Below are 20552 nucleotides of genomic sequence, written 5' to 3'. Positions count from 1 at the left end.
TGTGTGTGTGAGCTGCAGAACAGTTAAGTACCCCCTGAGGTCAGAGCAGATGCGTAACCCTACACTCCCCCTTGTCGACGAAGCCTTCCACACATCCCACTGTTTCGTTTGGACCTGCTCCCACTTTGGTGTTTTCCACTGAGCGAGAGGTCCAGCTAATTTCACAGCTCATAGAAAAAGCCGACCATGGGAAACCGCTGGGCGAACACTGTCCTCTTTATGCGAGACCCAAAAAATTAAATCCACACACATCGCTCGCTGCGTTTGTCATCGGCAAATCTGGAAGAGGTTCGCGGGTCAAGCCTGGTCGTACAATCATGGGAACGAAAGCGGGAGCCGGCCGCTATGTCATAAGCTTGAGTGAAACATCTGCACCTGCAAACAAACCTGTTTTTGTCAGGTCTGTCAGGTTCAAGTCTGGTCTGGCTTGTGAGGCCACGGCTTGTTTTTGTTTCTGCATCTCATGAAGCTGTTTTGTAGGGTCTTTTGTCATAAATACATTGTGAGAACATGGCAAAAAACCGTGGGGTTGCGCTAAACTTTTACAACTGTGTCGACCAATTTATTATAGTAAGATGTATACGATATGATGACAGGTGAGACTTTATGGGATTATAATATGAGGGATTTAATTAGAGGGTTCCCAAATTCCAGTTAGTACAAGCTACAGGTCTTAAATTTCCTAGTTTTTGGCCATCATTCTTACCAATAATAACAACATTACACATCAACCTAGCAACTTGTTTAGATCAGGGAACACAGTGATTACTAAAAATGGATCCACGCTGTCCGTTGCAAACATCAAAGACAGTTTACAGTCCCACTTCCTGGTTCCATTTTCACTTATATCACCAACATTTCTGCTGCGCTGACTTTCCATTTCTTTTACATGTTGTGATGTAGATACTCTGGCTGAATGATGGCTTGTTTACAACCTGTCCGACCATCTGATCGCTCATGTTGTTTTGCATCATCAGACTTCATTGTCGCCATGTTCCAAGATCTTAGCAAGTACTAAAACACAGAAAATGAAACCTTCATTTAAGGTCGACGTGAAAACGTAAAAGGCGGGAATGTCTCTGCTCCGAATGAAGATATAAACGGCTCATTCTAAGGTTCGGAAAACACAACAGTTCTTATTTTCAAGTGATGAAACGCGAAAAATATTCTCATAAATATTATATTCCATATCTGCCAATAGATCCTCCTAAATGCTACACACTATCCCTTGAAGAAAGGAAATACGTTTTTTTGGACTGACTCACATTGACCAAACCATAAATTATACAGTATCGGACTGTACACTGGATCCTGAGGCATAATTGCTCTCGAGTTCATTATTATTTCAGCCATTGTCAATCACGGCCGTTTACTGGAAGCCAAGATTTCAATTAGCCCACTTCTAATCCTCAGTAATTAAGCCGGCTGACCTTAACACCGGATCCCTCCTGTCTGACAGTCAGTCAGTCAGTCACTGGAGCTGTGTCTTTACAGAGCCAGGGAGACGAGGAGACATGACAGACTGACAAGACTCTGTGTGTGTTGCCTGGATCTGTGTGTGTACTTTCCAACTGACATTTGGACTGACAGTATATCAGGGGCTATTAGCTGCTCCCAGGTGGCCTCTTAGTCCTCCACAACACAATGACTCCTCATAGGAGTAGAGAGAGGCTAATCACTACATAAAGACTCACTGTCTTAGATTGAGGATACGTTTGTGTGTGTGTGTGGTTTGCCTATGTGTGCATGCATAAGTTCTTACGTTCTCGATGAAGATAAAGATTAGACGCGAGCGGATAGCTTCCATCAAGGGAGGCAGGGAGGGGGAAGAAAAATGAATCAAAAATAGATGCAGGGACACAGAAGCATGAGCGCATACAGATGTGCGCGCACACAAGCACAAAGACAACCATGTGAGACAGGGAAAATTCTGGATGGATGGAGCGGAACGGCCCAGAAGATGCTAAGAGTGGTCTGATGTGAATAATTTAGAGGCTGCTGTGTAGTGGACCTAAGAGCATATGGAGAGGGAAAGAGAGACACAGAGAGGAAAGGAACAAAGTGTGAAAAGACAGAAAGGGGGGAGAGCGAAAGAGGGGAAGAAACTTGGGAGACAAAAAAAAAACAAAGACAGACGAGACAGAGGAGAGAGGAAGCGCTGCAGACTGTGTTATTACCCCTCAGAGAGACGAGAGGGAGAGAGTGAGAGACAAGATGGTAGAACAATAGGCTGCGCGTCCTTTCCCCACGAGCATGTGTACTGTAAAGGCAGGCGATGTGATTATCCACACTTGAGCGGCTTCACTCGCTAAGATACTCTTGAGCTTCAAAACTACCGGTACATAATGCTCTCCTAATGGACTCCACCAACACTAACATCGCCATCTGCATTAATGGACTCTTACTAACACTAACAAAAAAAACAACATCTACCGCAGTGGACCCGGGCTTACACTTGCACATGCTGTATATCTACGAGGAAACATCCAACAAGCCTCCGCCTCTTCTGAATAAATAGTTTTGAAGAACATCGACAGAGATGTATCACATTTGACAAACCTGATTTCGACAGGATTATATGCTATATATATATATACTGTATATATATATATATATATAAACTCTACCTTTAGAATCTATGAGGAGCCACAGGTCAGTTGACGTTAAATAACTATAATCATGTTTCCTGCATTTCTTCTGCTGCATCTCTCTATGGCAATGGCGGCGCATGTACACGCCGGTAGCTACCATGAATTTTGCTTAATTGTTTTGTCTTAATTTTTAGTTTTGTTCATTACTGGAGCACTAATGACAAAATACATTCATCATCATCAGGAGAATGAAGCGTAGGGATTGAATTAAGTGCAGCCGACTTAGAGACGATCACCGCCCGCGGCCGACCAACCAGCCAGACCTGCCGAACCAAAACGCCACCAAACTGCCGCAGGGAGGAAAGAAAGGAGATGGCGAGATGGAAGCTAAGCTAACCCAGCTAGGACCTGAGGCTACTCCACTACCCAGCCTGCTGCTGGGTGTCTGTCTGATGCTCGGTCGCAGGAAAATAAGATGGATGAAATAAGACTTCAGGCGAACCCAGCGGCGGGAGGTTGGCGACTGTTGAGCCCACATCTTCACAGAGACCTGGCACCACCGTAGTGTCCCGGATCAGGCTGCACTTGACGGGCGGACCGCAGTACAGAGTGCAGTGGACTCTGTGTTTACATTAATGATGCTTGGTGCTCAAACATAGTCGTTGATGGACGATGTTTTAATGATTTTTTAATGAGAAGATGTCGGCCATATTATCTTACCAGCGAATTGTTTTTGTTGCTGCTATTTACATCCCTTATGATGCTAATTTAAAGAATGCACTACAGGAATGCACTGTTTTTTTTGTTTGTTATGTTTTCCTTGTCTTGCAAGTGGGCTACAACTGCCCTTAGTTGTGCATCCCTGTGTTGCATAACGACAATAAATGGTCCTTGAATCCAAACACCTAATTACAGAGATGTCATTAGGAAAACTGTAAAGTGTGACTGCTTTGTCAGGTACTGTCACAGTAAGGTGACACACGGAAAACCCATACTGAGGCCATGATGTATGTCCAGGTATCATGATTAGTAATTTGACAGCACACTGACCCCGTAGCACACTCAGTCGGGTGGAGGCAATGAGCTCTCCTGCAGAGTTGGAGGCGTGACATTCGTAAATGGCCTCGTCCCTGGGGGTCCTCAGCGGCTGGATCCGCAGGACCGAGCCGGACCCGTCGTCAAACTCTATAACCTGTTTCGAAAGGAGAAAGGCGTTTAATCAATATAATATATTAACGATGGATCAGAATGTGTAAAGTGAAAGGTGCCACTTGTAAAACGCCCATTGTACACATGTACCTCCCCATACCAGGCAACAGACAAAGCTACAGAGACTAATATTGCCCTCGGGAGTTGGAGGAGACCAAAAACAGAGCTAAAAGAGAGTGAATATTGAACTTACATTCATCAGGTGAGCAGAAACACAACTTCAAACGAATGCTAATGTTGCTCTGTGTCTGCTGCATGTTTACATGGGCAAACGTTGATATATAATGATATGCCAATGTTGTGTTAACAGCTTGTTTCTGCTGCCTCCAAAGTGTCCAAAACACCAGTAACTTAAAAAATATATATATGAATGTATGTTGCACCGTGCTACAGATACAGCAGTGGCAGGTGTGTTTAAATGTTCAGCTGAAGCATTGGACACTGACTGGTGTTGCTGTTTGTTTTTAATTTTATCTCCAACATTGTCTGCAGCTCAATAATAAAGATCCTTTCCTAGTTTTTAATTTGCCGAGGGAAGCTGAGGGGACAGAGCCTGGGACGTATGAGAGCACTAAATCAGGTTTAAGCCGTAAACCACAAAGCATACCTGGACCCACAGTCTAGGATCAATCACTCCACACATTTAAATAGATCTCAAGTAGCACCAGAGAAGCAGTCCACTGATGATTAAAAGTAACTTTTGACAGATTCTAAAGAATAGAACAGGATAGATGGGATAGTTGAGAATAAAATTGTCCTTGATTGCCCCTCATGTCTTTTTTTCATATTTACGATATGTAACAATTTGAGATGTTTTTTTTCTGAAATACTGGATTGTACATCAGTCATTGCTCTTGCATAAGTTTAATACATGCATGTGTACCAGATCTGGATTCGGAATTCTGATAGGGTTTTCACCAACGGAAATCCAATGAAAAGAAATCCCTCAACAACTCTTGAACGACAGACAAAAAGAAATATATAGCAAGTAGCCCGAGCTTATATAGGGTGGATTAAAAATAAAATATCTCCCCGAGTGATTTAATCACAAACAGGAACGGGCTGAGATGAACTCAAACCTGGGAGGAAACTGGACTTATTAAAGTGGAAAAGCACCCTGAGCTCTGGGTGAAACTGACTGGGGGGGGGGGGGGGGGGGGGGTTCTCCATCATCTCCATCTAAGAGTGACTCGTGAGGCGGTGAAATAAATCAAAGGTCTTGGGGAAACTAATAAAGCTGATCATATAAGAATCTCATATACTGCAGCCAGAGGCATCATCTGACATATGAAAGAGTTGGAGCAGATAGCATTTCACACAGTTGTATAACCTTTGGAGTACAAATGAAGAGAAGCAGGTGAACAGTTTAGCTTGGACTTCAAACACAAGACTCATTATTGACTTAAATGTCAACTTAAACTGCAATAAAAACAGTGGCAACAATACACGTTTCTCACAGCGGGCGATCTGATTTGTCGACGAAGGAAAAGCACATGTGTAACTAGTAGCATTAATGTTGGCTCTGTTCCATTTAGGAGTCAGCAAGCTAGGATAAGCTAACTGGCTCCACCTTCATATTCAACGGACAGACGCAAGAAGAAGTGGTACTGATCTCCTCCACTTTCAGCAAGAGAGCAAATAAATGTGCTCCCCAAAATGTCAAACTATTCGGTTAAACAACAGATTATCAGGGCAGTTTCGAAATAGTTTTTTGTTCGGTATACTAATCGTTAATCCGCAAACCAGCTCCCATTTTAGGCTCTACAGCCATTATTAATGCTATGCATGTCACACCCATGGACGAACAACGACAACTGGATACAACGTTGGAGGCGGGGCCCGTTACATTTGACTTCCAAGTAAGAAATTCAGGTAAAATGATCCGGATCGTCCGGTGATCTTCTGCATCCATGGGGCCATAAAGCAAGCGCACTAGTGCTTCCTTTAACCCCGCCTCCCAGCCGTCGTTTCAGCCTCGCTCTCGGGCTCATTCACATGAGCGGAGGAAGGACATTAACTCTGGATTTGGCTATTAGTGCATTTTACAACGTTCAGGGTCTGATGATTAAAAAAGAGCTATTCAAGTGTCCGTACTGACAAGTTGATTGACCTCCAAATGAATTATTTAGTTGTAATACCATGGGCCACTTTGTAAAGTTTGCTTCAAAGCCAGCTGCTCTTTACTTGGGGCTTGGTTACACTTGTGTTTTTTTGACAATCAGAATGTCTGCTGTGAGAAAGGTATTTGAAGAAAATAGAACAACAAGAACCGACACCGCTGAAAACAGTCATCCTGCTTTTTCCAGACACCACTGCTTTGGTGTTTGGTGTTTTGGACACAGCGGGGTCCACACAGAGTCGTGGCTCTGTTGTGGAACGCTGAGCCATTACCATTTCGGTATGAGAAGAAGTCCGTACTATCATACAAAAAAAAAAACAACAACAACAGAAAGTTACACTTCCTTCATCAGCATCTCAGCATCATACCTCAAATCTCTGGTTGCTGACTTTTTTGCCTTTCTTGTTCCAGACAATCTTGGGCTGTGGATCCCCCGTGGCCTGGCACACAAAGGAGGCCACTCCCCCCTGGACTCCTGTCTGATCTTCGGGGGTTCGCGTAAACCTGGGGGGTGCTGTGTAGAAACGCGTATAAAGTTAGTTTGTGTCGATGCTCTTAACATGACAATCATTCATTCTATACCAACAAGCATTGACACATGCATGCACATATTCTCTAATGGATTATTGTGCTTTTTCTAAATGCACTTAAACGTCATATTTCCACTTGATATGCTACCATAATCTGTCATTCACACATCTGTAATGTTGGAGACCTCTGCGTGGTGTGTGAAAGGGAATGCCAGATATGTGTGTGTGTGTGTGTGTGGACACTTTAGTTGAAAAAAGAGGCGGGACAATGATGCACTTTTAGGAACATTCCAAATGAAAACAAATCAGAACAGTGACAGTGTGAATTCTTGGAGTACACACGCATCTATACATCTGTCTGTCAGTGCATGCGGGTGGCTTTGTGCATCTTTCTTTCTTTTTCTGTACACGTGTGTGCACGTTCCACCATGTTTCCCCCACTGTCCATGTACCACCAAAGAAGCTTAATATTTCTGTGCCATAAAGGATTTATGAAGACTTACTCCTGACATGACCACTAAAGCCCCTCATTCCGGGGACGCCAACAATATCATAACCACAGCCTCCCGCTGGATTGTGACATCACGACATCAAAAAGATTCGGCACGTCAGTCACGGCACGTCACCGCCAGCTCGCCTAATGGCATTCCAGCCAAACCAGAAAATCCCTATTTAAGGGCTTACCGCCAACCGCCCTGACAAAGGGAGAGAAATTGCTTTTTGCTGTTTTAAAAGGAGGGAGGGAGAGAGGCAGAAAAAGCTAAGCTTTTCAGAGGAGGAGAGAAAAAAACGATGAAACGTTGAAAGAGCGGGGGGAGAGCTGGAGCAGAAGAGCGGGGGAGATAAAGAGAATGCGTGCGAGAGAGAGAGAGAGACAGATGGAGAGGGGAATGGGTGAGGGAGAGAGAGTGAGCATGAGGTGGAGAGAGAGAGGGAGAGAGAGATGGAGACAAGAGAGATAAAGTCAGCGAGAGCGAGCCAGATGTACCAGCAAACATGGTCGGAGAGCCCCGAGCTGCCCGATCACCTCCACCCTTCGCTGGCTCACGGCCAAATCTACCTCAACAACTGAGTAGAACAGTGTGTGTGAGAGAGTGTGTGTGTGTGTGAGAGAGAGTGTGTGTGTGTGTGTGTGTGTTTATGCTTACTTTCCGTCCTCGCATATGGCATTTAACGTGTATACACACTTCCAAGATGAGTCGATTGACAATTATGGACAACAATTTTGATTAACGATTAATTGATGAATGTCACAACAACACAACAAGCTATTTGAAGACGTCCCATCGGACAAACGTTTTTATTTGATCATTGATCAGTCAAAAAAAAAACTGGACTAGAACAGTTGCGGGCCCTAATGCTGCACGCGATTTCTATGTGCACACCATTGCGGCATACATGTGTGCATGACGAGTGAGCCACTGTGTGTGTGTGTGCCCATCTGAGAGAGAGAGAGAGAGAGAGAGAGAGAGGGAAACAGAAAGAATGAAGAGAGGGAGAATTGCTCTATTAATCCTCTTGCTAATCTCTCCCTCACAAAACAAATGAAAAGTGTAAAGCCAGCGGAGCCATGCTAAAATGCACGGTAGATCTTTCAATTGCTTTAAAAAGAAGAAGAAGATCTTTCCCTCCCTTCTCTTCATCTCTCTAACCAGATTCCTCTCTTCATGCCTCTCCTGTTTAATTGTCTTATGTTCCCTCTTTCTCATATGTTGCCCCTTTATCTTTTTACTCGCTTCTAATTCTTTGCCACTGAACCCCCCCCCCCCCACACACACTATCCTTCACAGCTGCTCTCCTTGCTCCCTCTTTCATCCTCCTCCTTGTTACTCTTTCTCCATCTCCTCCCTCCGTCTCTGGGGTGTTACATAAGTCTTCCTGTCACATTGACTGACTTAATGAGGAAAAGTGGTGGTGGTGGTGGTGGGGGGGGGGTGCAACCGTATGCTCCGCACTTCCCCCCTTGGTTCTTTCCTCCTCCCCTCTCTTTACGGCCCTCTCTCCCTTCCCTTCCTTCGCTACTTTCTCTCCATGTTCAGCCTCCCTCTTCCATCCCCGCACCACATCTCCGCTCTCTATTGACGCTGCTAACTGTTCTAATCAGGGTCGTTTGGTGGGATTAAGCATTGACATTTGGGCCGAGGAAGGGAGCGACCGAGCTCAAAAGGGCACTTCAATATTCGTAGCCCTTTTAATCGGACAGGAGGGATGGCTGCAGGTTTATTATTATTTCATGGATTTCAGATTTAAATAAATAAATAAGATGGGCTTGGAAAATTCGCACAAGATCTTGTTCTACGAGGGGGCACTTTGTAGCAGTCACATGCTTAGGTGCTCCTCACAGCCGTCCTCTTTTCCCTCAATATGACCCAAGATGGAAGTGAGGGGGAAACTACCGAGTGGATCCGCGGAGAGAGATTTAGATGGAATTAGACAGAGCCAATCTTTCCCCTCTCGGTGTGTGTGTGTGTGTGTGTGTGTGTGTGTGTGTGTGTGTGGGGTGGATGGAGGGCGGCCTACATAAAGGTCGCCATACAGTGGGATCTGATCTACACAACAGATGGCAGGGATTACAAAGTCAGCCCCCCCCAGGACCACTTTCGAGTCACGGCTGAAGACGTGTAATGAACTTTGATACCGGGAAGAGAGATCTTTATGTCTTTTTGAAAAGAAGAAATAGAAAGAGTGCGTTTGGGTAGCATTGAATGATGGTGGCCTGGAATAAAAAATGTGACCACATAGATAATGTGGACTTCTGACATACAGGTAAAAACTAGACTGGTGACAGATTCTGCTATGATTCTCTTCCAAATGTTTTTCTTTTTCAACATTTTAGTTTAGTTAACTGTGACAAATGCGACCATTCCTGGGTAAACTCCCCTCGAATGAACCTGCAAACCGTAATGGGGCTACGGAGGTTCACTGGAGTAGCTGAAAAAGCCAAACAGAGAGACTGTATGAAGCTAATGACACTTTGTAGGAGGCTACAGGGACGTACTGTAGCTGACAGATGCTGTCTTAACCTAGAGGGACACTGCGAGAGGGAGGGAGTTTGTAAGAACAGATGCTGGCACAAACCTTCGGGGAGTATGATTTACGAATATAGAGTATTAAGATCGGAAAATTGTATGAATTGATGAATGGAAAGTATATATTTGGGAGGTTTAACAGATGGAGCTGAGCTCAAAAGATGCATGTCTTAGGTTGTTGAAGTAGCCTATAGTTTTTAAAGTTCCCATATGGGGTTTCTATACTTTTTTACGACGCAGAAAGAATATAAGTTTTGTATTTGATGGCAATTTAGATTTAGAAAAAGTGACGTTTTATTGTTTTTATGCTATTTGATTTGAAATATGCTGGTCTCTGATTATAAATGTCCACTAAGTGAAATAATAATCAAACAGGACATTTGTGTTATTTTTCCTGGGATGCATTAAGTGATCTAAACTCACAGATCTCTTCCAAAAAATTGCAATTCATGTGCCCTCATGCCTCATCTTGTGTGCCCTCAATCACTTAGCTGATGTGAAAAAGCATAAAGCAGACCAGCCTTTCCCAATAAAGCAAATCAACCAGAAGCAATGGACTCAGCAGCACAAAATGGACCCACTCTGTCTGATACTGCAGCTGACAATGTTGCAAATTGGGGGGAAAAAAGCAGCTCTGAGATGCTTAAATACCAACGAAGTAAAGAATCACAGATAGGAATATAGAATCAGTAATTATTGAATCTTTGGATCATCCCTTTTTTTGGAGGAAGGGGATAATTGGTTACAGAACTTCCTGATCAGAAAGATATCTTGCCAAGCATCTGTGCCTGCGCCTCACATTGTCCTGTGTATGTGCTCATGTCGATAGTTAGGCACGTAATGAGCAATTTACGGCCCTTGCCAGGAGAAGATCAAGCTGCATGGTGTTGCATGTGGTGGTGGGCGGTTGGCTGATGACTCCCCAAATGAGAACAGAGTCAGGCTTGTCAGACAAGTTGAGGAACGAGGCCAATATCGAGACCTGAGCCAGGGCCGCGATAGTCAGCCCCGGAGAGTGGGCGGGCAGCTGGCCAGGGCCATAACTTACAACATTAACATCAGAACCGACACATTAAGAGCAAATTATCAGCCGCTCGCATTTGTCCTGGGAATGAAACTGGATTGCTGGGGCCAATGAACACGGAGACACAGCTATCATCCTTCTGCAGCACACATGAGTGTCAATCGGAAAACATTTGGGTAAAAATGGGCCGTTTCAACGTAGGAAATGAAATTATGCACAATTAAGCACCGTAACTTTTGATAAATCTTCCCATTAAAGACGAGATGTTGTTGAAGTTTCATAGAGTTTAAGTGTCCGTCTGTGTCTCAACCAAATCTGGAGGACACAGTTTTCCTCTCATGTAAAATTGCGTGCTTATGACTTGTACTTTGTCACTGTATGCAAATCCTCAGTTGTCACTTTCACAATGACGCAATAGCAAAACAATAAAATGCACTTTTACCGCCAATTGGAATGCATGTCCAATTAGCATGCCTCTTACCCACCACGGCTGCCCCCAGGGTCTGGCTAGTGCAGAGTTAATCAGGGTTAATTTGTTAGAAACACAAGGGGAGGAATTAATCAAATGGGGTCTTCTTTTATACACAGATCATTAGAAACACATGGGCTACCCACTGGGTACACAACTTTACTGGGTCAGGGCTGGCTTCCCATAGAAACGAACAGAGGGTTTTCTCAGCGCCGGTCACAGCGCGTTACTCACACTCCGTCGCTCTGCTAAGTCAGAGCTAGGCTGATGCTATCCAGGCCTCTTCACAGACGGGTGCACCTGCTAAGCTAACGCTAAGCTAATGCTGGTCAGATCCTGTTACCCACGGATGGGCGCACAGCTATGCTAGCCGCTAATAGGCCCCGCTGCGAAGAAGAAGAAGAAGAGAAGAAGCCCTCTACCCAGAATATCAACAGCAGGCTACCCTCAAAGCAGCACTGGCAGTAAACAGGTGAGATAATACCATAACTGTGATCTGCCTTTTAATTGTGTGTATGACTTCTGAACATGTTTGTGACGTGACCCATTTCTGTCACCTTCTATGCAGAGATATTTGCACTGGAGTCGACGGAAAGGGGTCGTTTCTAAATTTTTAAGGTTTATTGTCATCTTCCAGATGAGCGGGCACATCATTGCCAGAGCAGAATTTTGATAAAAATGCCATAACTGATTCCTGATAATACACCGTAACTCCTTTAGACAATGACTGAAATTAGTTGTGTTGATAAGCAGCATGCTGATTGAGAATAAGGAAATGAAAGGACATTTTCAGAGCGATTAGAGTTATGCTAATTTCTTGATTTCCTGACACAACATCACTGTCGACTTCTCTGCAGTGTCACAGCCGATTTCTCTCTCTTATTTCTTAATAAACAACTGTCAAACCACGTTAACCCTCCCGATGTCTGAAGGGTAAGAAATTACCCGTTTATTAGTTCAACAGCAGTGAAAACTCCCTGAATTCATCTTTATTTTTTTCGGCATGAAACTTCATGACATTCCCTGGCCTGAACCTAGCATTTGGGAACTTTCAAAACAAATCTATCTATCAAATAAAAGCCTTGCACCATCAAGGTACACATATTGTCTCTTGGTCTCCTTGCTCATCTCTAGAGCTCAGACTTTATCTCATCTGTTTCATCCTCAAAAGCTGTTTTCACACATGTCAGTTAAAAAAAAAACACACGTGTTAATCAATGAACTTTGGACAGTTCAGTGAGCCAGGCAATACCAATCAATCACAGAAAAGAAGCACAATTCATCGAAGACAACAGCTTGATTCTGTTTCACCACCTTCACTAATCCCCCCCCCCCCAGAAACCTTTTTGTGATCTTGTCTTTTCTTCTCTTTCCTCATCCATCAGTGACAAGAAGCTGCGAAGCTCGCACGAAACTAGATACTTATCGCAATCTAATCTCTTGTCTAATCCAAGCACGACACATGCTTGCATACATATACATACAAAACAGACAACTGCGAGCATAATCACAAGGGGACATCCACACGCATGTGGCACTGAACGTAAATCCTTATTGACCTGACAAATCTTTAATAATGCACATGCAATGTCTGCCTTCTTATGTTCTCACCAAAGAGGGACCAATTTCAGTCTTAAGCTGATTTATTTTCATACCCAGAATCACACGTCGCATATTCGCCTCAAGGTGCGTTACTATCTGTACAGCATATGACACCATGTGCTGTATCCTGTATGGCAGTACACGGTGTAGTAAGCAGGGTATCCTTTCAAAGTATATCAAATGCGTCAAATACGAAGCTAGACTTTGTGTGTGGGTGAAGGGAATGTAACAGAGTGCATTTATTTTCAACTGGCAGTAAATATACAAGAACTTGAGCAAAAACGAAATAACACTGATTTTATTTGGAGGGTAGAAATAACAATTTAGCTGATCTAATGTGAAAAGCCTCAGCTAAACTGAAAACAACATTAAAGAGTAAACTCACTGGAATTCACAAAAAACAATGACAAGTTGATTTTTATAGTAACTTAGACCTTTGACCTTAGAACCTGGGGGGAAGCTGCATGAAATACAGGTAAACTGACTCCTGTCTAAGCACATGGCGATCAGTGCCTCGCTCAAGGGGCTCCCATGGTAAGCCAAAAGTAGCGGTGCTGTCATTGTGGGGGATTGACCCAACCTTTCAGATCCCAGCCAACCTCAAGGCCACGCGAGTGCTGGCAATATGGTCGCATGTTGACAGGTCAATCAGTCACCATATGAGCAAGTTCGGTCTTTCCAGTGTTGTACTCAGGCCCAATATGTCATGTGTGAAAATGGGATATTTTCAGTAGCTGAAACAAGCTGTTTTTCATGCCTGAGATGGGGACCCGAGTCGGCGACTTGGACTCGTGTCGCACTTTCGGCGCACACACACAGTGACTTGAGACTCGTCCTCAAAAGATTTGAGACTCGACTGGGACTCGGGATTTGGCACTCGTGAACAATCCTTCATCATTACTTCAGTACATCATTTTCTACGCAATCGAAACACCGTTACCAGCTGCCCTTTCTCCCTCCCTCCGATCTTTACAGGACCCCCGTCTCGTTTGCCATCCTTTGTGGAAGTGAGGTTTTTGCAGTGACATCACCAATCATATTTATACAACCACTGTGTTTAGTACTAAATTGTTATATTTAGCTTTTACCCAAAAATCAAGATTTAGCCCCTCAATGTTTTTTTCAGTTTTTCCCCATGGTATTGGAAATATTATATTCAATATGCAAATAGGCCTATTGATAGTTTTTAAGGTATTGTATCAAAGTTAGAAATTCCAGTATCGTGATAACACTAATACTCATGCTATATGCTAATAGATAAAGGAGCCCACGCTTTGAATTCCACAAATACGTGAGACTTGACTTGGATTCTAGCTCAAATATTTGAGACTTGTCTTCAACACTATCTCAAATATTTGAGACTTGTCTTCAACACTATCTCAAAGACTTGAGACTTGAGTTGGTCTTGCAAAAAATGCCTTGTGATCATCCCAGCTCACAAGGCATCCTCTTCTGCGTCGTCCGCCCCATTCTCGTGAATGTCATATCTCAGGAAGGCCTTGAGCGAAGCTCTGTAGATTTAGCCCAATGTTCCGCTGAGACTCACGGATGAAATTGATTTCGATTTTGGAGGGGCAAAGGTCAAGGTCACCGGGACATCATGTCTGTCCCACTCTCCTGAATGCAACATCTCAGGACGCCTTCGGCAAATTTCCTTAAATTTGACCCAATGTCCACTTGCAATCGAGGATGAACTGATAAGAATTTTGTTGCTCAAAGGTCACTGTGACCTGACAAAAGATGTTTTTGGCCATAACTCAAGAGCTCATGTAGTTATTCTGAAAACCTCACACAAATGTCTAAAAAGATTAAATGATGAAGGGATGACATTTTGGACAGACGTGGAGGTAAACCGCAACATGACGGATAGGTGGAGGCCCACGACCGCGAGGCTGTCATTTTAGCTTAATAATGTCCCTGTGTTGTTTTGTTTTTTTACATCAACCTTGGAGGGGGAAAAAACTAATTAGAAATGCACAGATGTCACGCAAACTCAGGCTAAAGAGTTTCACATTACCAAGCGCCTCCCTAGGCAGAATTCTAAACCACTCTTGGTTTCAAAATGTACAGTCTGCTTACCAAAGCTTACTAAAGGGTTGCTCAGCATTGCTTCCTTTATTGTGGCCTCTGAAAAAGGAGACGCTATGTTGAGTTCTGTTGCACGCACGCACGCGCACACACACACGCGCACACACACACACACACACACACACACACACACACACACACACACACACACACACACACACACACACACACACACACACACACACACACACACACACACACACACACGAGGAGTTGTACATCAGCTGGAATTTTCATTGTTACATCCGAGCTGCAAGGGGACGGACGACAGCTTGTTGGTTTTGGGGCAAACGAGGGTCAGCGGAAAAAACCCCCGTTGTTGCATCGGCTCCCGTCGCCCCGATTGACACACTGTGAGACGCAGTTTCCTCGCACAGGGCATCTCACTGCGCACATGGAGCGGTGGCCCAGTTTAGCGACGGGATCAGGGCATTGCTCTTAATCCACCAGATAGATGTCATATGCACGCACGTGCACACAAACACACCGAGAAGCATAAATGGTGGGCGAGAGAGGGGCGGAGAGAAAGGGGGAGGAAAAAGGTGCATTCACACACGCAAAGCTCAGTGCACCGCTTGTATTGTTACAGAAGCGCTTGTGTGCAGAAATGCACATATGGTGCAGTGCAGGGGTGTTTCTAGGATTCAAAGGAAGGGGGGGGCTTAGCCCCAAGGGGAGTGGCATGTTTGCGCGCAAAGCGTGCGGCAATTTTTTTTGGATATCCATTGTTTCAGACAGTTCATAGATTGGTTCAATCAGAAAGAGTGTGATTTTGCTCTGTAGTTTTGCTTGCATTCAGTATATGATAACACAAGAGACAGAATTTCAGGGTCATAGTGAAATTTGACAACACAAATATGAACTTTTCTCAAATAAAGAGAGAAATAATTTTCCTGCTTGTAAAGGAAAGACGGATAAACTAGCTTTCATATCCGCGTCACTCCCAAATCCTAATTCTTAAAAGGACCGCACACAATGGATGGAGAATGGACCTGACAGTGTCAACTTTATATCGTTAAGTATGATGATAGGCTATTGGATTATAATTTGAAGGGGGAGAAAACATACAAACCAGAACGCACGCACATATGTAGCATGTTAGAGTTATAAATAACTTGTCTCTATCCAGGCACAGAGGAGGAAATTGTCCTTAAAATGTATTAATTTCAATTGGCACTAAGTGTGAGTGAAGATAAGCGCAACTGAAAGCAAGCGACTTTTCAGAGCACGTTTAACATTTCAAAACATGCCGACACACGACGAGCAACAAAGATGTCAAGCGTCCCAGCGGCCTCTGTTTGAATACTCGACAGTCAAATCTCTTGAGTCCCCACTGTTGATATTAAAAGAGGCATTGTACGTCACGCACACTGAGATAAAAAGAGAAAAGAACAGCCTTTTTCTCCCCGAGCCCCCCCCCCCCCCGAGCCCTCTGCCCCTCCTTTCTCACCAGATTACATGGATGTGCGGAGAATGGGCGAGCAATGCAGGCAAGGAAAAAGAGCAATGGGGAAGGTCACCGCGAATGAGACGAGGGCACCGGGAAAAAATGATATATAGACAGAGGACACAAAATGCGAAGCCTTTTTCCACCCTCTGTGTGTGTGTGTCTGTGTGTGTCTGTGCCGCTCCCCTAGCCGCCGTAGAGGAAGTCTGGGAGCATCACCGTTTTGATGGATGAGTGGGCCTTTACTGGCCGACCCTGGAACTTACGCAGGGGACAAGAGGGCATGAGGCTGAAAGGAAAACAAGAGTGGTTTGTGGATATGTGTGTGCTTTTACCGGCCTCCGTGTGAGTGTGTGCTTTTAAAGCGTTGCAGGACTGAGACGGCTGCCTCGGGCCTGTGTGTGTGTGTGTGTCTGTGTGTGTGTGTGTGTTACAGGGCGACAATCATATACGTTCAGCATTGTACAACCACAAGCTACGAGCTACAGGCTGCATTTTCCTCCACAAAAAAACAAAACAGACTGCAAACATGCTGTGCGTGTTTTATTTGGTTTCTTTTGACCATATTTACCAAATCATATTTAGACTCACGGAACAAGGATTAAAAAAAATATATATATATATCTAAATTCAAATGCCATTAGACTGCATTGGTCTCTGACGGATTATTCCCAGATGTTTTTACAGTCTGCATGTTGAGCTTGATTGACCCCCCCTCTCTTTCTCGTCCATTATTCTCTTTCAGTCTATCCCATCTCTGAGTCCTCCCACACTGCCCTTCTATCTTCATATCTTTCATCCTTAGTCTCACCCCGAAATCTGGCAGTTCCATCACAGCTGCTGCGAGATTCAAAGCCGCATTTGTCAACCTGACAAATTGGCAGAGAAGTCATGCCTGGCAAAGACTTTCTCTCGCACAGGTAGACACCCATACTAAGTGTGTTTGCACACACAAGTATATAATGAGTATAATGTCAATGGGTTTTTGGAATATCTCGTTCATCTGTTTCCTGCTTTCTGTGTAGGCGTGTTCTCAACTTGTGTCATGTGATAGGTAGCCATAAAAATATATGATTAACACCGCGGTGTTGTCTACATGCTGAAAAAAGCCTGGCACTGGTTTAATGATGATCAGAAACCTGGATAATGTCCCAGTCGCAGGTGGTTCTACTGGGATTTATAGAATGTGAGTGTTTGAATGTTTTTTAATTATTTTGTCGTGATGAAAGGAATACACTTTGTTTTATAAATTAGTTTTTTTGTGCTGTTTGTTGTTTTCATTTTTTAAACATTTTTTTCATACACAGGGAGACGAATAACCAGGTGACTTTATATTGTGATATTCCAAATATGATTAAATCTTAGGCTACAATGTTTTGTCGTTTTCACATAAAATGGAACTCTTTTGATAATCTATTAATTGTTTGAGTTATTTAATATCTCCGGCAGGAGGATCATGTGATCAGTCGTGTGTAAGCATGCGTGCATCCGTCCGTCTGTCCGTCCGTCCGTCCGTGAGTGTGTGTGTGTCTCTGTGTCTGTCCTAATCTAATCTGATTCTGCTTCAGCAAACCTGCATTATATCTTGGGTGCCTGGCTTTGGCTGCATGCTCAAGGACCTGTCATGTCATGGTTGCGGTGACTCAATCTTTCTCAAAACACCTTTTGTTTCCTGCTTTATACTGACATTGGCTGCCTGCTGACTCCTCACTCACTATACTCTTGACTAACCACTACCAGCACACTTGCTGCTGTACCTCTGAGCAACTCAGCCGCTCCTACGCAGCCGGCACCTTGGTGAGTTTGATTTTGGCAAGATTGTATGAAGTGTAGTATACGACGATTTCGAGCCGATGGCCTGCACACATCACCGCTTGTTTTTGAGTTTGAATGAAATATATTTTATGCATTTATTCAATTTTACAATACAGCATGGTTGTTGCAGACAAACGCGAAGATCTGTTTCCTAGTCAGTGCACTTTTCTAGTTTATATATTCTTATGTACAAATGGAATTAATTAAAAGTTGTCAGCATCCAAGCTTCATTGTTCTGAGCGTTCTATGATAGCAAACTGAATATCTTTGGGTTGTGGACTGTTTGGTTGTACAAAAAAAGCAATCTGAGGACGTCACCTTGTATAGGCTCTGGGAAATGAAGGATTAATAGAGAAAATAGTCAGCAGATTCATCAATAATAAAGATAATCAGTAGCTGCAGCCGTAATTAAAAGCAGCATACGGCTCATAACCAGAATACTAATGTGCATGGGACCAGCCATAATCAGGGATCACACACCCACACACACACACACGTTTTTAACACAATCACACAAGCAGTGGGAAAATTATCTGATTTGCCATATGTGGTCTGTCTCAGTATTACTTGGCATGGAGAAAAACAGCTGGCCACATATCAAACCTGCTACCCAACACACACTCACCCACACATACAGTAGAGATGTGTTGTCAGGAGTGGAGCTGTTTGTGGGGGAAAATCAGGTCACTGCAACCGCTGCGTGTGCTCGTGCACGCACGCTTTTTTCAAAAGATATGTACTGCCTATATAAATTAAAATTCATTTCTCCTCATGCATGTCTTTATCTGGGTGTAGTTGTGTGTGAGAACATAAGTATGCGGGTCTGAGGGGAGGGGGGGGGACTCACAGTCAGCATCAGCAAGGAAGAGGAAGCTGAGGAGGAGCAGGCCTGGACTGGCAGAGTGCATCATGGGATATGTCGACACATGCATGCTGTATCCACCGTGAGCTCACTGCCTCACTGTACGACAGGACGATAGAAACAGGCCCTCACAACCTGGAGAGAGAGAGAGCGAGAGAAGGGAGGTTAAAGAAAATGCAGTCATTAGACTCGTTCCAAAAGCCCATTTTAAGAGAGTTTTGGATATAATGGTGTCCGAGCGTGCACACTCCAACACACACACACACACACACACACACACACAAACACACGCAGACTTGAAGTGTGCGAGTTCCCTCTAGGCCCTTACACAGTTATGCAGCTGCGTCTCCTCTTCTCGCTTCATTAGGACCATACACTCATTATTGCCAGAGGTGTGTTTTGATGTGTGCGTGTCTGTCTATGTGTGTGCGTATCTGTCTGTGTGTGTGTGTGTTAGAGTTCACAAAGTAGCTGATGAATTTCAACTTATGGCAAACACTTAAAACATCAGTCGGCTTTTAAATAAGCAACGGCCTCATTTTTTTGTTGTTTTTCCTGCTTTAGTTTTTGCCCATTGCACAATCTACAAAGCCGACTCCAATACCGGATGTCAAATCGCCGGATGTCAAATCGCCATGATTTCATATTGATGAAAAGAAATAAATGGCTTTAACGTGGAGGGACGGAGCGAGGGATTGATGGATTTTGAGGAGATTAAAGTGGGAGGAGACTGATCCGCTGGCTACGCTGCACGTGGTGTTGCGTCAACACACGGCTCAATGTCTCTATCCTTTCATACTTACCTCACTTCCTTTACTTAGACTCTCTCTGTCTCTCCCTCCAGTCCTTCCCTCCTTTTCCTCCCCTGTCTTTGTCCTCTTGTTACCTTCACCTCTGTTCAGTTTCCAAAATATCTCTTCCTTCAATCTGAGTTTCCTCTCTTTGATTCCCCTTTTGCTTCCTTTTCTTTCATCTTATCAGTCACGTTTTACTCTTCCTCTCCCCCAAGCATCTTTCCCCCAAGTAAGACCCCAAGTAAGACCCCCCCCCCCCATCTCTTTCTGTCCCTCTGTCTGTCTCACTGTCTCTCAGCCATCTGCAGCGCCTGGGTGTGAGTGTTTGGCACTGGTAGAGACGGGCGTCAGTCTGTGTCAGAAATGTCATGGCTCAAATCAAATGGCGCAATGAGACGCGGCAGATCACTGCTGCTGTCCAGAAAAAAAGGACGGCGTTGGCAGAGAGACGCCGAAAGCGAGCGGAGGTGAAAAGAGAGAGATTGAGAGAGAGAGAGAGAGAGAGAGACGACGCTTCGATTGCGATATGTGAATGTTTGCATGAATGAACGCGACGGGTCCTGCACTGTACGTGCATGCGTATGGACCGGCTCATGCGTGTGCCGATGCCTCTGTGTACATTAAGGCTGACTGCCTGTGCTGAACTGCTTCTACAGTATACACGCGTGTGTGTGTCTGCAGCGTGTGCCTGTGCCGTTTGCATGTGTTTGTGGGCTTTTCCAAAAACCGGACAGAGTCATCAGCGGTGGCAGCAGCAGCGGTCTTAATCCTCTCCACTCCTGAACAAGTCATCTGATTAAAAACAGACGAGGATGGGGGGGGGGAAGAACGCTGGAACCCAGAGCTCTTAGCATCCTTGCAGCCAAGGCAGCAAACAACTAAAACCCACACAGGATTTTCCACTTGGTTTGGTCTGAAACAATTGCTTTGGGATAACCTAGATCCCTGGCTGCACAAATTAAGTCCTCTGCAC

At 44.3% G+C, this 20552-nt stretch overlaps 1 protein-coding gene across 3 annotated transcripts in view; it reads right to left on the bottom strand.

Annotated features, from left to right (window-relative positions):
• The window catches only part of ptprdb (protein tyrosine phosphatase receptor type Db), a 66849-nt gene extending 47994 nt beyond the window's left edge, over positions 1-18855 (bottom strand). For all 3 annotated transcript variants that reach the window (XM_076090080.1, XM_076090079.1, XM_076090081.1), the window contains exons 1-3: positions 18771-18855; positions 6288-6433; positions 3642-3783 (exon numbers count right to left, since the gene is read on the bottom strand). In XM_076090080.1, the coding sequence (XP_075946195.1) occupies positions 3642-3783; positions 6288-6433; positions 18771-18855 (373 nt within the window). The remainder of the gene's footprint in view (positions 1-3641; positions 3784-6287; positions 6434-18770) is intronic.
• Between the last annotated feature and the right edge of the window lie 1697 nt (positions 18856-20552).

The sequence above is a fragment of the Anarhichas minor genome, unplaced genomic scaffold (assembly GCF_050575085.1).
Source record: "Anarhichas minor isolate MPS153535 unplaced genomic scaffold, ASM5057508v1 ptg000012l, whole genome shotgun sequence".
NCBI classification, from domain to species: Eukaryota; Metazoa; Chordata; class Actinopteri; order Perciformes; family Anarhichadidae; genus Anarhichas; species Anarhichas minor.
Note: the sequence above shows the minus strand (reverse complement) of the source record. Positions and strands in the feature narration are given on the sequence as shown.